We start from the raw sequence: 17,500 nt of genomic DNA on the forward strand, positions 1-17,500 counted from the left end.
CCACAACAACAACAAACCACAACAACCACAACAAACAACCACAACAACCACAACAACAACCACAACAACAACAACAACAACACAACAACAACAACAACCACAACAACAACAACAACAACACAACAACAACAACCACAACAACAACCACAACAACAACAACAACAACAACCACAACAACAACAACACAACAACAACAACAACAACAACACAACAACAACAACCACAACAACAACAACAACAACAACAACCACAACAACAACAACAACAACCACAACAACAACCACAACAACAACAACCACAACAACAACCACAACAACAACCACAACAACAACAACCACAACAACAACAACCACAACCACAACAACAACACAACACAACAACAACCACAACAACAACCACAACAACAACAACAACCACAACAACAACAACAACAACAACAACAACCACAACAACCACAACAACAACAACCACAACAACCACAACAACAACAACAAACAACACAACAACCACAAACAACAACCACAACAACAACCACAACAACAACCACAACAACCACAAACACAACAACAACCACAACAACAAACACAACAACAACCACAACAACAAACACAACAACAACAACAACAACCACAAACACAACAACAACCACAACAACCACAATAACAACAACCACAACAACCACAACCACAACACAACCACAACAACAACCACAACAACAACCACAACAACCACAACAACAACAACAACAACAACCACAACAACCACAAACACAACAACCACAACAACAACCACAACAACAAACACAACAACAACCACAACAACAAACACAACAACAACCACAACAACAACAACAACAACAAACAACAACAACCACAACAACAACAACCACAACAACAACCACAACAACAACCACAACAACAAACACAACAACAACCACAACCACAACAACAACCACGACAACAACAACAACCACAACAACAACAACCACAACAACAACAACAACCACAACAACAACAACAACCACAACAACAACCACAACAACCACAACAACAACAATGTCGTCGTCATGGCGACCTAGAAGTGTTCAACATATAGGACATCTAATGTCTGTTAGACAAACATGAACTGTTCATCAGTGACTTATTGATTTGTTGCAGAAAACTTTTTCAATTTTCAATTCCTGGTTGTTTGTTTCTAATCTTTTATTTACAACTGATGTTAATTATTGTTATTACAAGATGTTTAACATTCAGTTTTCACTCATTTCATTCATGTTTTAATTTAAATTTGGTTAACAAACACACAGTAAACTTGATGTTGATTTGTTGCTGATATAATAATATAAGACGATGATGACATCACCAGCAGTCAGACAGTTTCTTGATGACATCTATTAAAATACAAAATACTTAATAAATATCCGTTAAACATCTGCTCACACGCCTCGTTTGTTTAGTTGTTGTCGTTACAGTTCTGACATAAACCAGACAGAACGTCCTGTAATCGGTACGAAACCACCAAAAAAATGTTCCACGTAGAAACAAACCGATCCGGACCGACAAGGTTTTCACCTGGACTTTTGGTTCTGGAAATGTATAAGTCATAAAGTCTGGACCAAACAAGGAGGTGTGAGAGTCTCAGCTCAACTCAAATAATAAATAGAAGCAGAAGGGCGGTCGTTTCCACTAGAGAGAAATAAATGACTGTAACCTGAGTTTTAATGGGTTCTTCCAGTTCTCATGCTTCACTCCTCCACAGAGTTCAGAGCCTCCTCACACAACTGTTCATATGACATCTAAAGAATGAGTTATCCCTTTATCCAACGAAGGTCCAGCATCAGTCTCTGCCCATAACACGAATACAGTCCTTTCAAAATAAACTATTCTTCACTACTTTAATAATCACTGACGTAAGGAAGCTATGTGACAAATAATCCCCCCCCTGCCTTCTGAGGATCTTTTTACTTCCTGGTTTACGTTGATAACAAACAATTAGATTTGTTGGGATATTTATGAACTGGATGACAGCTTTAAGCTCGCCAAGGCTCATGGAAATGAAGCCGCTAAGCAGTTATGATCACATGAATCAAGCTGCTGCTTCTGATCAATACATAATCACGTTTACATCTGAAGAACATCACATCCATCGTAAACAAAGACAAATGTTGGACCAGGACACTGAAGGCATCGTGGCAGACCGAGCCGACCTCTCCTCGTCCTCCAGTCAGACATCTCACTCCTCGCCACCCGAGGCTCTTTAGACAGAGCTTTATTTAAACACCGCCCAGAGACGAGGACGAGCGCCGCGGGCCCCACAGCTGAGACCTCGCCCCCCCGACACGCCCGTCCATCCAGCCGTCTCTCTGCGACGTGTCAGGAAACAACGACCGGCTCATCCGGCGTCTCTGAACCAGAGGCGTTGGCCGCGTTGGCCGCCGTCATCCTCCACCGCCTCCGTTAACGTCGACCCGCGGCTCAGCGGTTAACGCTGCCTCTGCTGAGAGGACGAGACAGGACGGCCCGGAGACAAGCGTCCAGCCATCAGCTCACTGTTTCTGTCCGTCGCTCAGCGTTCCATCACTTAGTCCAACACAGCGAACGCTGGAGACGCTGAGAATAGAAGTCTGGAACCCGACGTCACAAAGTCACAGACGACACAGGAGAGGGTGAATACACATTTTACATGTTCCCCTTCTGGGCGTCATGAAGATACGACTATGACCTCAAACATTACATTACATTACATTAGAGTCATTTAGCAGAGGCTTTTCTCCAAAGCGACTTACAGTCAGTAGTATGTTACATATCATTCACCCATTCACACACTGATGACAGGCTACCATGCAAGGTGCCACCATCAGACTCTAACTAACATTCATCTGGACCCTCACTTCCTGTCTAGAGAAGAGTCCAAAGGTCAGAAGAAAACAAGCTGCCTTCAATCACGATGAGGTACAAACAGGAGAGAACTTTGTTCTGATCCCGTCTGCCAAGAAATCCTTTAACCCACACAGACTGTATATAAGAAGGGGCCGTCACCATCTTGGTTTTTTTGCAACCAGTGAACAGGAAGTGACCATATATGGACTGAGGAGGAGTGACGTAGAGACCCCGTATACGTCTCTGGTGTCGACCTGTCAATCAGTGTGTAGCCCCGCCCTAAAGCATCCCCTGCTTTATGGTCTGTTTGACTCTAAATGGAGCATCATTTACTAAATGAACATCATGCTGTATTGAAGAAGACTTGAAACTAGAGATTGAGACCATAAACTCATGTTTACAATGTTTACTGAGGGAATAAATCAAGAGAGAAGTAGAGTCATTTTCTCATAGACTTCTATACAACCAGAGGAGTCGCCCCCTGGTGGACAGCAGAGAGAATGCAGCTTTAACACAGGAAGCTTTGACTTCACTGAATATGTTGTCATCAGTATAATGCAGTAATATCTTATATATATTTATTTGGTGTTCTCTATATTATTGTGAAATTTTAATGTTATATAGGTGGAGACTTTAAATAAGCCCAGTGGGTTTTCAGCCTCCTCCTCCACTGTGATATCATTAATCTTTCTGCATTTTTTTAATTGTGCAAAATAAACTCAACTTAACTAACTCACATAATAAAGTTACAAGCAGGACATTTTTCAGGATGGATGGATGTGTTCAGGAATCCTCTGATCACAGAGTCGTAGTGAGTGATAACGTCTCAACAATTCAGATACCAGGTTTCTCCTCGACCTCAGGATCTAATTATTGTGTTTAGTAGCGACGCTGAATAATAGATGAAATGGCTGCTGCCTTCCTGAGGCGACGCACCACACACACACACACACACACACACACACACTGAAACACACACACACACACACACACACACACACACTGAAACATGCTGATTCAAACACACTCTCAGAGTCTAAAGTCAGCTAACTGCTGCCTCCCAGGCTTCCACACATAATCTCCCGCTGACACACTCAGATAACAGTCGAGGGTTCAAATCCCATCTGTGCGCTCAGACCCAGGCTCCATGGCTACGTTTACGTTTAATTCGTCCACGGAGATTTAACCCACGAGGCGGCCTCCGTAAGAACCGGAACGGGAAGGAAAAGCCAACCGCAGATATTAAGCAGCAGAAGAAGAAAGTCTGCTGAGAGGACGAGATGTCTTCAACACATTGATCCATGAGTTTATGGAGAGGAGGAGCTTTGACAGAAGAAGAGGATGTCGTCACGTTCTGAAGCCTGAGTTCAGTATTTCAAACGGAGAACATCTACAGAAACACAGACATGCAACATCTAAATCTCCCTCAGAGGTTCTCAAACCAGGAGGAGGAGCTTAACGGAGAGGAGATCAATGTTCCTTTAAGGGAGAGCTGCTGTAATCCAACATGTTTCATATGTCCCTCAGAGGACTGAAGATAAAACACAATCTGTCGTCTGATCCTTTTACATCCTTTAATTAAAGGTAATCTCTTTCCTCTGACAAAACGTCCTCCAGTCGGTTCATACAGCGAAGAGTTCAACTGAGCTGAAACTACAAGAGAGTCCTGAAGGCAACATGTCAGCGGCTTCTTCTTCTCTTCCTCTTCTTCTTCTCTTCTTCTTCTTCTCTTCCTCTTCTTCTTCTTCCTCTTCTTCTTCTTCTTCTTCTTCTTCTTCTTCTTCCTCTTCTTCTTCCTCTTCTTCTTCTTCTTCTTCTTCTTCTTCTTCTTCTTCCTCCCTGAATGTCTCCACGGTGATACGTTCTTTGGTTTGTATTTTCTACACCAGTAAACAATAAATCATTTATGCTTCTCTAGTCTCTGATCTCTGATAATGTTACAATGTAAACAACCAATCTGTGTTTAAACCAACAGGAGAGCTAGTAACATTAGCAGCACCGCTAACGGCTAACAGGAGGAGAGCTAGTAACATTAGCAGCACCGCTAACGGCCAACAGGAGGAGAGCTAGTAACGTTAGCAGCACCGCTAACGGCTAACAGGAGGAGAGCTAGTAACGTTAGCAGCACCGCCAACAGCTAACAGGAGGAGAGCTAGTAACGTTAGCAGCACCGCTAACAGGAGGAGGAGAGTCGTCCCAGCGGTCTTAATGACTACAGACCTGTGGCCCTGACATCACATGTCATGAAGACCCTGGAGAGACTGGTTCTGCGGCACCTGAGGACCCAGCTTACAGCTTTCCTGGACCCACTACAGTTTGCCACACATCAGGGTGGAGGACTCCATCATCTACCTGACACACAAGGCCCTCTCTCACCTGGAGAAGCTGGGAAGCACTGTGAGAGTCATGTTCTTTGACTTCTCCAGTGCTTTCAACACCATCCAGCCCTCCCTACTGAGAGAGAAGCTTCTGGAGATGAACCTGCACCCCGACACCACTTCCTGGATCACAGACTACCTCACAGGCCGGCCACAGTACGTCAGGGTGGATGGCTGTGTCTCTGAGTCTGTGATCAGCAACACCGGCGCACCCCGAGGAACTGTACTGGCACCGTTCCTCTTCACTCTCTACACCTCGGACTTCCGCTTCAACTCTGGTTCCTGCCACCTCCAAAAGTTTTCCGATGACTCCTCCATTGTTGGATGTATCACCAGGGACAACGAGGAGGAGTACAGAGGACTGATTGAGAGCTTCATCACATGGTGCAGCAACAACCACCTGAAGCTCAACATCAGCAAGACCAAGGAGCTTGTGGTGGACTACCAGAGGAACAGAAGCCCCCCTGTCCCTGTTTTCATTCAGGGAGGGGAAGTGGAGAGGGTTGAGTCCTACAAGTACCTTGGGGTGCAGATAAACAATAAACTGGACTGGACACACAACACTGCCCTCTACAGGAAAGGACAGACAGGCTGTTCTTCCTGAGGAGGCTGAGGTCCTTCAATGTGTGCAATAAACTGCTCAAGGCATTCTACCAGTCTGTGGTAACCAGTGCCCTCTTCTTCTCTTCTTCTACCAGTCTGTGGTAACCAGCGCCCTCTTCTTCTACCAGTCTGTGGTAACCAGTGCCCTCTTCTTCTACCAGTCTGTGGTAGCCAGCGTCCTCTTCTTCTCTTCTTCTACCAGTCTGTGGTAACCAGCGCCCTCTTCTTCTACCAGTCTGTGGTAACCAGCGCCCTCTTCTTCTACCAGTCTGTGGTAACCAGTGCCCTCTTCTTCTACCAGTCTGTGGTAGCCAGCGCCCTCTTCTTCGCTGTAGCGTGCTGGGGTGGTGGCATCAGGACTGGAGATGCCAACAAACTCAACAAGCTGGTGAGGAGAGCCAGCTCTGTGGTGGTCTGGAGCTGGACAGTCTGGAGTCAGTGGGTGAGAGGAGGATGAAGGCCAAACTCAGAGCCATCCTGGACAATCCCTCTCACCCTCTCCATGAGGAACTGTGGCAGCTGGGCAGCTCTTTCAGCCATCGGCTGATTCTACCAAAGAGCAGGACGGAGCTTCAGATGCTCATTTGTGCCCACTGCCATCAGACTGTACAACAACAGCAGAGACCACAGTCTGTCATCATGCTGACCAGCCCCCCCCATGTGGATATACTGTACATTTTTATTTCTGTTCTATCTTTATTTTGTTGTATAGTATGTGTATTTATTGTCTGTGTAGTTGTATAGTATGTGTATTTATTGTCTGTGTAGTTGTATAGTATGTGTATTTATTGTCTGTGTAGTTGTATAGTATGTGTATTTATTGTCTGTGTAGTTGTATAGTATGTGTATTTATTGTCTGTGTAGTTGTATAGTATGTGTATTTATTGTCTGTGTAGTTGAGCTGCTGCAACACTCGAATTTCCCCCATGGGGATCAATAAAGGAATATAATATGATAATAATAATAATAATAATAGTAACGTTAGCAGCACCGCTAACGGCTAACAGGAGGAGAGCTAGTAACGTTAGCAGCACCGCTAACAGGAGGAGAGCTATTAGAGTTAGCAGTACCGCTAACAGGAGGAGAGCTAGTAACGTTAGCAGCACCGCTAACAGGAGGAGAGCTAGTAACGTTAGCAGTACCGCTAACGGCTAACCAACGGAGGTTCAGTTCAGTTACATTATGATGCGTTCAGGCTCTGTTCAGGTAAAATGAGTATTGGTTAGAGGTAAATTATAACGTTATCATGATGCGTTCCGTTTGGTGATCAGCTGTCATATCTGTGGTCAGTTCATAAGACTCATACTGTTAAATCACTGAGCCTCATTCAGAGAACAGAGACTGAACAGATGGTTACTCAAAGTAGAATCCTCCAGATTATTACTTTAAGAACAATAAAAAGGACGGACTGAGGAGGCAAAACTAAATGTCTTTCCATCCCCTTCACATTGAAACATGAAGGTCCTTCCATCGTTCAGAGCAGAGCCAGTGGACTGAGTCTAGACGAGCAGTCCTTCAGGTGAACACAGCGAGTGAACAGAGCGAGTTAACAGAGCGAGTAATGGCTCTGTGTTCTCAGGACTGTTCAGACTGTTTCACACTTCAGACTGGAATAAAAAGAACAATTCTTCCTCATGAAACGCTCCCATCTCGGGTTGTGAATGTGCAGCCAGGTGTGAGTCCATGAAGCCTGTGTGAACACGAGGTCACACTCAGGTTAGAGATGCATTCAAAGCCCCGTTACACGCTCTGTTAGACGAGACGCTCCGCCTCCTTCCTGTTCTATTCACTGGCCTCCGCTCACTTCAGTCTGATCTGCTGGTACAATGTTACAGCGTGGTGAATGGCCAAAGAGCCCGACTCCTACAGGATGTGATGCCGGAGCAGCGATGCATTCATGAGCATCCGGACTCCCTCCATCTCCTCCGGTTCCTCTACAGAGACTCTAAACGGTCATGACCTCGTCATCGTATCCTGTTCAGAAATGCACTGATATGCTTTCTAGGAGAGATCTCTATGAGTGGACTGATTCCACTCTCACGTCTGTCAGACCAGGAGGCAGTTAGCTTGGTTAGCTTAGCATAAAGAGTGGAAACAGCTAGCGTGGCTCTGTCCAAAGGTGACAATGTCCTCCTACCAGATCCTCAAACGTCACTGATCATCATGTTTGAACGCCTTTCTTTAATCAAACAAACAGAACAAACGATCTCCTTTTACGAGCTGGAATGTGCCGGAATGTTTCTCGGGTGAGAACAGAATACCTCCTGGAGTCTCTGCTGGCTCACTGGAGGAACTGACCCCAACCCAAAATATAATACCACAAAATATTGCTGCAAATAGAGAAAACACAACCAGAAAAGAGAACGCACTGCGAGTAGCACAGCACAACGGAAACTGTTTCCAGGAGACACTGAAGAAGTGGTGCACATGGCTGAATTTAACCTAGCGTTAGCATTTAGCTTAGCATAACCTGCCAATTCAAATAACCTGACCAAATACACACAGCTGGTTGTTTGAAGCCGTGTGCGTCTCTGATCAGTATTGTATTGTCATGTGATGCTTCTTACAGCTCTTTTCTATATTTACAGCTTCATGTTGTCAAATAAAGGAAGACGTTTTCTTCTTTGAGCCCTCAGGGCCACCGTACACACTTTTCAATGAAGGCTAAATAAACATCCTCTTTATGGTTAAAGTGTTTGTCGTCTCCAGAGTAACCAGCTCCTCCCCCCGTCAGGTTATCTCACCGTTCTCCACCTCTAGAGGAAGTGAGTTATTCAGAGCGCTGTGAGGAAAACAAAGGTTTAAAGCTGTGAATGTTTATCTGCTGACCACAGACTCTCTGCTGGACATTAAAGGAAATACAAACGCAGAAAACACAAAGTAAACAGCCGCTCTGCTGCTTAATAAGCATAAATATAATAAGAGCGTGGAGGAAAACACAGAGTCAAAGGAACGACACAGAAGAAGAGCATGAAATATATGCAAATGAGAATTATCCTGTGAAGAAATGTGAAGACGAGAGATGTGGAAGAGTAAAGAGAGAGAGAGCAGTTAGTCACTGATGAAGATGATGGTGATGATGATGATGATGGTGATGATGTTGGTGATGATGGTGGTGGTGATGATGATGATGATGATGATGATGGTGGTGATGATGATGGTGGTGATGATGATGATGGTGGTGATGATGATGATGGTGATGATGATGATGATGATGGTGGTGATGATGATGGTGGTGATGATGATGATGGTGGTGATGATGATGGTGATGATGATGATGGTGATGATGTTGGTGATGATGATGGTGATGATGTTGGTGATGGTGGTGATGATGATGATGATGATGATGATGGTGATGATGATGATGATGATGGTGATGATGATGATGATGATGATGGTGATGATGATGATGATGGTGATGATGATGGTGATGATGATGGTGATGATGGTGATGATGGTGATGATGATGATGGTGATGGTGGTGATGATGGTGATGATGATGATGGTGATGATGGTGATGATGATGATGATGATGATGGTGATGATGGTGATGATGTTGGTGATGATGGTGGTGGTGATGATGGTGATGATGATGATGGCGATGATGATGATGGTGATGATGGTGATGATGATGGTGATGGTGATGATGATGATGATGGTGATGATGTTGGTGATGATGATGATGGTGATGATGATGATGATGATGATGATGGATGATGATGATGATGATGATGATGATGATGATGATGATGATGATGATGATGGTGATGATGATGATGATGATGATGATGATGATGATGATGATGATGGTGATGGATGATGATGATGATGATGGTGATGATGATGATGGTGGTGATGATGATGATGATGATGATGATGATGGTGATGATGGTGGTGGTGATGATGATGATGATGTTGGTGATGATGGTGGTGATGATGGTGATGATGATGATGATGATGATGATGATGATGATGGTGATGATGGTGATGATGGTGATGATGATGATGATGATGATGGCGATGATGATGATGGTGATGATGATGATGATGATGATGATGATGATGGTGATGATGATGATGATGATGGTGATGATGGTGATGATGATGGTGATGATGGTGATGATGATGGTGATGGTGATGATGATGATGATGATGATGGTGATGATGGTGATGATGGTGATGATGATGATGATGGTGATGATGATGGTGATGATGATGATGATGATGGTGATGATGATGGTGATGATGATGATGATGATGATGTGATGATGATGGTGATGGTGATGATGATGATGATGATGGTGATGGTGATGATGATGATGATGGTGATGATGATGGTGATGATGGATGATGATGATGATGGTGATGATGATGGTGATGATGATGGTGATGATGATGATGATGGTGATGATGATGATGATGATGATGATGATGATGGTGATGATGATGATGGTGATGATGGTGAGACAGGCGGCTGGCTCTGCATTATATGTGTCACGCTGTCAATCAAAGCTCAACTCAACATTTACTGAAACAAAACATGATAATCTGAATTGAAATCATCCATAAATAAGGCACATTTGAGCTGAATTATGAGAAAACTTCCAGTGAAGTTTTGTTTCCATCTGATCCTGATGAGTGACATAATATATATAAACAGCTGGTCGGAGGCTCTGAAGCACCACAGAAGAAGAAGAGGTGATGAAACGAGCTGCAGTCAAAGTTCAAACTATAGAAAACTATAATAAGAACAATGTGGAAATATGACATTTCTGTTTGTTTCATGTATTCACGTGATGAGATGATCAACCCAATAATCAATGAATTAATGGTTGAAGTCATTTTCAAGCTTTTCTCTGTTTTCTATTATTATAAACTGAAGATTGAAAGGCTTTAAAGAGAAGCGTTTTAAAGACTTGAGCTTCAGGAAACAGACATGATGGACAGTCTGGACGACAATGAAGTGTAAATGGAGAAATAATCAATACTGACAGTCCTCATTAGCTGCAGCTCTGACTCTTAGTCTAGTTAATCAATAATTAATAAACGGGGACAGTGAAAGTCATGATACATCCTGACACTAAGTCTTCTTTGAACAGAACTAACAGTGTTGAGGTGAGACGGACGGAAACGTGATTTAAATATTGATACCAATTCATCTAAACGCTTATTTAACTCTTAAATCTGTCAATCTGAATTAAAGTTTCATTTGTTTTAGTTTTAACACTTTTCAATATTTTGTACTTTATACCAAATAAGAGAACAAAAACATAAAATGAAGATTTGAGCAGTTTTTGATTTATTTTGTGTTTTTATACTGTGTCGTTAGACATAAACACAATAACATGAACCTCGTATAAGTTCAATGTACGACTTATAATATAGATATATATATACTGTATAGATATATACCTATATAGATATATACCTATATATATCTATACATATAGATATATATATACTGTATAGATATATACCTATATATATCTATACATATAGATATATACATACTGTGAACCCTATACATATAGATATATAGTGAACCCGACAGACGTAGCGTATAGTTCAGTGAGTCATCCTGAACGCCTCACGACGTCCTGACAGAAAGACGAAGCATGATCATTTTCTTGCTTCATCTCACGATGTGTTCACTGACCAATAGGAGCACAGAGCGCTCCCCAAAGGTTAAAAACAACAACTAGGCAAAACAAAAGTAAGGATGGAACTAGTTACAGATGTTCTCTCTTCCTTTTTGTTCTGAACTTCAGCAGCAGTTTGTTTACATTCTAGTTCCCTAAAGTCGGTTCTTAGCACCTCCTTCCTGATGACATCACAGGTAATGAGGGCAGAGTCACAGAAACACGTTTATGAGGAATCATCATAACGAACACAAACATCTGGCCCGACCTAAAGAAACACGTTTATGACTCTATAAACAGATCATCATAAAGAACCATGTTCACACGCCGTGTTGGAGCTCAGTGACCCCTCACGCAGACCGTCACGGATCAGGGCCGCGTGTCGACTGATGTTCACACGCCTACTGAACACGCTTCATCTCCACGGTAACAGCAGATGTTGACGCAGCTGCAGGTTTCAGCGTGAAGCACACAGCTCATTTCATTCATGTGATCCGTGATACACACAGCACCCCCGCACAGATGCACCCTACTGTCTCTACTGTATGCAGTGTACTCCTACAGTGTACTGCTACAGTGTACTGCTACAGTGTACTACTACAGTGTACTACTGAGTACTAGTGTGTGTGTATTAGGCTGTCCAGAGAGACGTTTCATTTCAACTTTTAACCAGGAGACGACCTGAAGTCAAAGCTTCATGTGTCAGAGCTGCATTCTCTCTCCTGTCCACCAGGGGGCGACTCCTCTGGTTGTATAGAAGTCTATGAGAAAATGACTCTACTTCTCTCTTGATTTATTCCCTCAGTAAACATTGTAAACATGAGTTTATGGTCTCAATCTCTAGTTTCAAGTCTTCTTCAATACAGCATGATGTTCATTTAGTAAATGATGCTCCATTTAGAGTCAAACAGACCATAAAGCAGGGGATGCTTTAGGGCGGGGCTACACACTGATTGACAGGTCCACACCAGAGACGTATACGGCGTCTCTACGTCACTCCTCCTCACTCCATATATGGTCACTTCCTGTTCACTGGTTGCAAAAAACCAACATGGCGACGAACAAAATAACAACCTGGAGGCTTCAAAACGTCCACAAACCACCGAGAGACGTCACCATGACTACGGCCACTTCTTATAAACAGTCTATGACCTCATCTATCTACTCCTTTATACGAAAACCTCAGTTTTCTGCTCCTTGTGCAGTGATGATTATTGTCTGTCGTCTCCATGGAGACCAGCTCCTGATAAAAGAGTTCAGTCTGAGCTGCTGGTGTTGGAGTCGGATGCAGCAGCTCTCAGAGACATATTTGTTTTCTCTGCTGCTCTGTAGAGCCTCACAGGAGGAGAAGCTCCGGCTGTTTCACATCTCACACAACAACAGAGCGAGCGGGGGGGAACAGAACGCTTCTGTTCTGTCTATGTGCACGTTCTCCGTCTGAACGCAAAAAGACAGAAGAAGAAAATAAAAGGTTTTCAGTTTGAGATGTAAAAGAAGAAACTGACCGCAGAGTGTTTATAGATAATAGAAAGATGGATCAATAATATTAATAATAATAATTAAATATAACAGGTGTTTATTATACTATTAAATCTGGTCAGTGGAGAATTAATTAAAAACATTTTGTCTAAACTTTGCCTGTGAATGTTTAGCAGAGTTATGAAAGTGTGAATGACTGTTTTATAACTCATATATCATGATTACGGCTCTGTTTACCATGAATACATATATAGTTATAGAGTCACAGTGAGTGTTGATCATTTCCTGATTTAACTCAAAGAACGGCTCTTTTTAAAATAACTGTTACAGAAAATATAAATGAACGACTACGAGAAGACTGAATAATTAAAACATGTTAGAGACTTTCTCCTAAAATGTGTGTGTGTGTGTGTGTGTGTGTGTGTGTGTGTGTGTGTGTGTGTGTGTGTGTGTGTGTGTGTGTGTGTGTGTGTGTGTGTGTGTGTGTGTGTGTGTGTGTGTGTGTGTGTGTGTGTGTGTGTGTGTGTGTGTGTGTGTGTGTGTGTGTGTGTGTGTGTGTGTGTGTGTGTGTGTGTGTGTAAATAAACAGCTGCTCCTGTCTGGAGTTGACCTGGAGGGTCGTGAGACGTTCGGGTGTAATAAAGCCGGCTGGTGAGTTCAGCGTTTTCGGGGGCAGAATAAGAACCAGGTCAGCACATTGTTGTGTAAACCTGCTGTCATGTGCTGAACGCTCCCCGGGGCCGCGGCCCATTTAGCTCTGCGCTCCCTCTGGTCCACGTCCATTTACTGCAGCCGTCCGCTCTTTTAACGCCGCCTCCACTTAGTTCTGTGTTCCCTAAATCCCACGTCTGCTGGATGAAGTCTGGATGGTGGAAGAATGACGCACCGACCCATGACGGCGAGGACAGAGGACAGAGGACAGAGGTACATGAACGCACCACCAGATCTAAGTGATCATGTCTGATTTAAATGATGAACAGCAGAGTTCGTTTGGAGTTCAGTCAACGACGTCGCTTCACAAAAACATGCTAACGCTAACGTCTGTAAATAAAGGGTGAACACCTGAAGCTACCTCTTTGATGTTTCTGTTTGTCCCCTTCTGCTCTTAAACATCTCTTTATGCAAAACCGTTTAGAAAGTGTGTTTTGTAAAGGTCTTGTTTTTGCAGATTTTTCCAATAAATCTCATCTGTTCACATCTCCACCCAAACAGACCTGAACCACTACAGTCACCAGGTCATCTTGGACCACTAGAGGAACAATCCACAGTACCTGAGCAGGTAGAGAACAGAGTACCTGAACAGGTAGAGAACAGAGTACCTGAACAGGTAGAGACAGAGTACCTGAGCAGGTAGAGACAGAGTACCTGAACAGGTAGAGAACAGAGTACCTGAACAGGTAGAGACAGAGTACCTGAACAGGTAGAGAACAGAGTACCTGAACAGGTAGAGAACAGAACAGGTACCCTGAACAGGTAGAGAAGAGTACCTAAACAGGTAGAGAACAGAGTACCTGAACAGGTAGAGAACAGAGTACCTGAACAGGTAGAGAACAGAGTACCTGAACAGGTAGAGACAGAGTACCTGAACAGGTAGTGAACAGAGTACCTGAACAGGTAGAGAACAGAGTACCTGAACAGGTAGAGACAGAGTACCTGAACAGGTAGAGAACAGAGTACCTGAACAGGTAGAGACAGAGTACCTGAGCAGGTAGAGACAGAGTACCTGAACAGGTAGTGAACAGAGTACCTGAACAGGTAGAGAACAGAGTACCTGAACAGGTAGAGACAGAGTACCTGAACAGGTAGAGAACAGAGTACCTGAACAGGTAGAGAACAGAGTACCTGAACAGGTAGAGAACAGAGTACCTGAACAGGTAGAGACAGAGTACCTGAACAGGTAGAGAACAGAGTACCTGAACAGGTAGAGACAGAGTACCTGAACAGGTAGAGAACAGAGTACCTGAGCAGGTAGAGACAGAGTACCTGAACAGGTAGAGACAGAGTACGGGTGGTGTTGGTGTCTGGACTTACAGGCGTAGGTCATGGCGAAGCTGCTCCCAGTGTCCACCATGTCCACCTGTGGGACCAGTTTGGGGACGTCCTGCTGCTGAGCCAGAGCGAAGCGGAACACCTCGTACTCATGGGAGCCGGTGGGGAAGAGGCCTCCTGTTCACAAAGACACACAGGGAGGATGAGAACATAGAACCATAGAACCATAGAACCATAGAACCATAGAACCATTACCACTACTACTGGCCCTATAACTCCACAGCTTTATCTCAAAGCGTCTCTCTTGACATGGAGGCTGAGTTCACCCCGTCACTATAAATAACGCGTCTGCTTTGAGGTAATTGCCGTTAAAAGCCTCTTTTGTTGTCACTGGAACCCTCAGCGTGGTGTGTTCAGAGTCACAGTGAAATTATCTGAACACTTAAACTCTGACGGATGGACTCTCTGGGTGAAGAAGACTTGTTTTTATTACAGCTACTTAATTCAGATGTCAGGGAGCTTTTTTTGCCGACGCTGTCACAAAGTAAAAAACATCATTTTGTTCTAATTGTTCAGAAAACAGAAGAATAAACTTTCCTCCTGATTTTATCTAAAACTTTTAGAGCTGCAACTAAAATTAGAATGAAAACTGAATAAATGCTGAAGTCATCTTTCTCTGGTTTCTACTTCTCTGTTGTGAGAATGTACTGCATTTAAAGTCCTGCTTTAACTGTCAATTTATTTTCATTAATTATTTTTACTGTTAGTCAAACAAAACAAGACGATAACAATTCTGATGTTCTGATGACAAACAAAGAAATCAGAGAGATTAAAAGATGATGAAAATAGATACTGGGATGAATCATAAAGATTGATAGATATGACAATTAGTACAGTAGAAGTACAATATGTACCTCTGAGATGTAGTACAGTTAGCATGACATGGAAATACAAGTACCTCAAAGTACTTGTACCTGAACCTCATTACATTCCACCCCTGCCTGTTGAGATGCTGCATTAAAGGAACCTGGGACACGGTCAACACCACAGGAGGAGATGAAGTCTGTTTCACCCTCTGGAAGCTGCTCGTATAAATATGGGATATTCTGGGAATATTATTATGGGTGATTTATTCATCAGAGTCCTACAGGCTGGAAGCCGTCCATCTGCTCCAGCAGAAGGTCTCAGGACTCAGTCAGAGGTTTGTTCACGCTGAGCTGTGCAGCCGGGGTGGGTATGCGGGTCAGACTCACGCACACGGGACGGTTCTTTATTCCGGTGGAAACGCAGGTTAGTTCCACTTGATGCCTCATCAGCACCAAACCTGAGCGGAGCGCCGGAGCCGCACAGCTGATCCTCCGTGACCGGACCGGTGGAGAGGTCAGAGAGGTCAGAGAGGTCAGAGAGGTCAGAGAGCTGACGGGATTCATCCACGACTACCGGGAGGACGGTTTAGAGAGACGCTTTGAGGGCCTTGATACCGAACACACACATAGTATTGATTGATTGAACTATCCTGCCTCACCAAGATGATCACATGGGAAATCATGAAAAACTGTAGAAAAAGTTTCATTTCATGGTTTCATTTATGCAACAGAAGTCTGTCTTTGTCAGTGGTAGAAAGTAACTAAGTACATTTACTCATGTGCTATACTTAAGTATACTTTTGAAGAACTTGGAATTGACTTTTTATCTGACAGCTTTAGTTACGCGACACTTTGTGTTTTTACAAACAAAACACATGATCAGCACATAAAACGATGCATTAAAACTCCAAACAGGTTATGAATTATTGAAACATCTCCTGCTCGACCTGCTGCATCATTAACATGCTGCTAACACATGGATGCATCAGTAATAATCCATTCATGTAACAATCCCTCTTTGTGGAGGAACTGGAGGTTACTCAGCTGTGGTAGAAGTACACAGATATTACACTAAAGGAAAGTAGTAATACCACAATGCAGACATACTCTGGTACTAGAAAGAGTACCGCATTCAAAATTCGACTTACTACAAAAGTATCAGCATCAAAATATTCTTAAAATACCAAAAGTAAAACTACTCAGTATGCAGAATTATATACATATATATATATATATATATATATATATATATATACATATATATAATTCTGCATACTGAGTAGTTTTACATAATGTTGCAGTAGCTTGTAAATCTTCCCCCCGGATCAATAATATCTTCTCTTATCTTCATAATATCATAATTCATTTGTTGATTGTATTTGTTATGTTAATATGAATCTGTGAAATAATATTGTGGCATAAGAAGTACAATATCTACCTCTGAATTGTAGTGTAATAGAAGTATAAAAGTCTCAAGATAATGTTACTTATACTTAATTACACATACTGTACTTAGTTACAGCACTGAGCCTGACGTTTATGTTGCTCTGTGTTTGTAAAGATTATTTATTTTAGAACATTAAAGAATATTAAAGAATATTAAAGGAAAACTGTGAGTCAACAAGCTCTCAGATGTGATGATGTCTTCATGTATTGTTCATGTACGA

General features: G+C 42.9%; 1 protein-coding gene across 1 annotated transcript in view; it reads right to left on the bottom strand.

The window, feature by feature from the left end:
• Positions 1-17,500, bottom strand: part of LOC129113233 (glutamate receptor 1-like) — a 49,844-nt gene that overhangs the window by 31,056 nt on the left and 1,288 nt on the right. The window contains 1 exon segment of the mRNA XM_054625448.1: positions 15,010-15,144. Coding sequence (XP_054481423.1) covers positions 15,010-15,144 — 135 coding nt within the window.

This window comes from Anoplopoma fimbria, chromosome 24, assembly GCF_027596085.1.
Source record: "Anoplopoma fimbria isolate UVic2021 breed Golden Eagle Sablefish chromosome 24, Afim_UVic_2022, whole genome shotgun sequence".
Classification (NCBI taxonomy): domain Eukaryota; kingdom Metazoa; phylum Chordata; class Actinopteri; order Perciformes; family Anoplopomatidae; genus Anoplopoma; species Anoplopoma fimbria.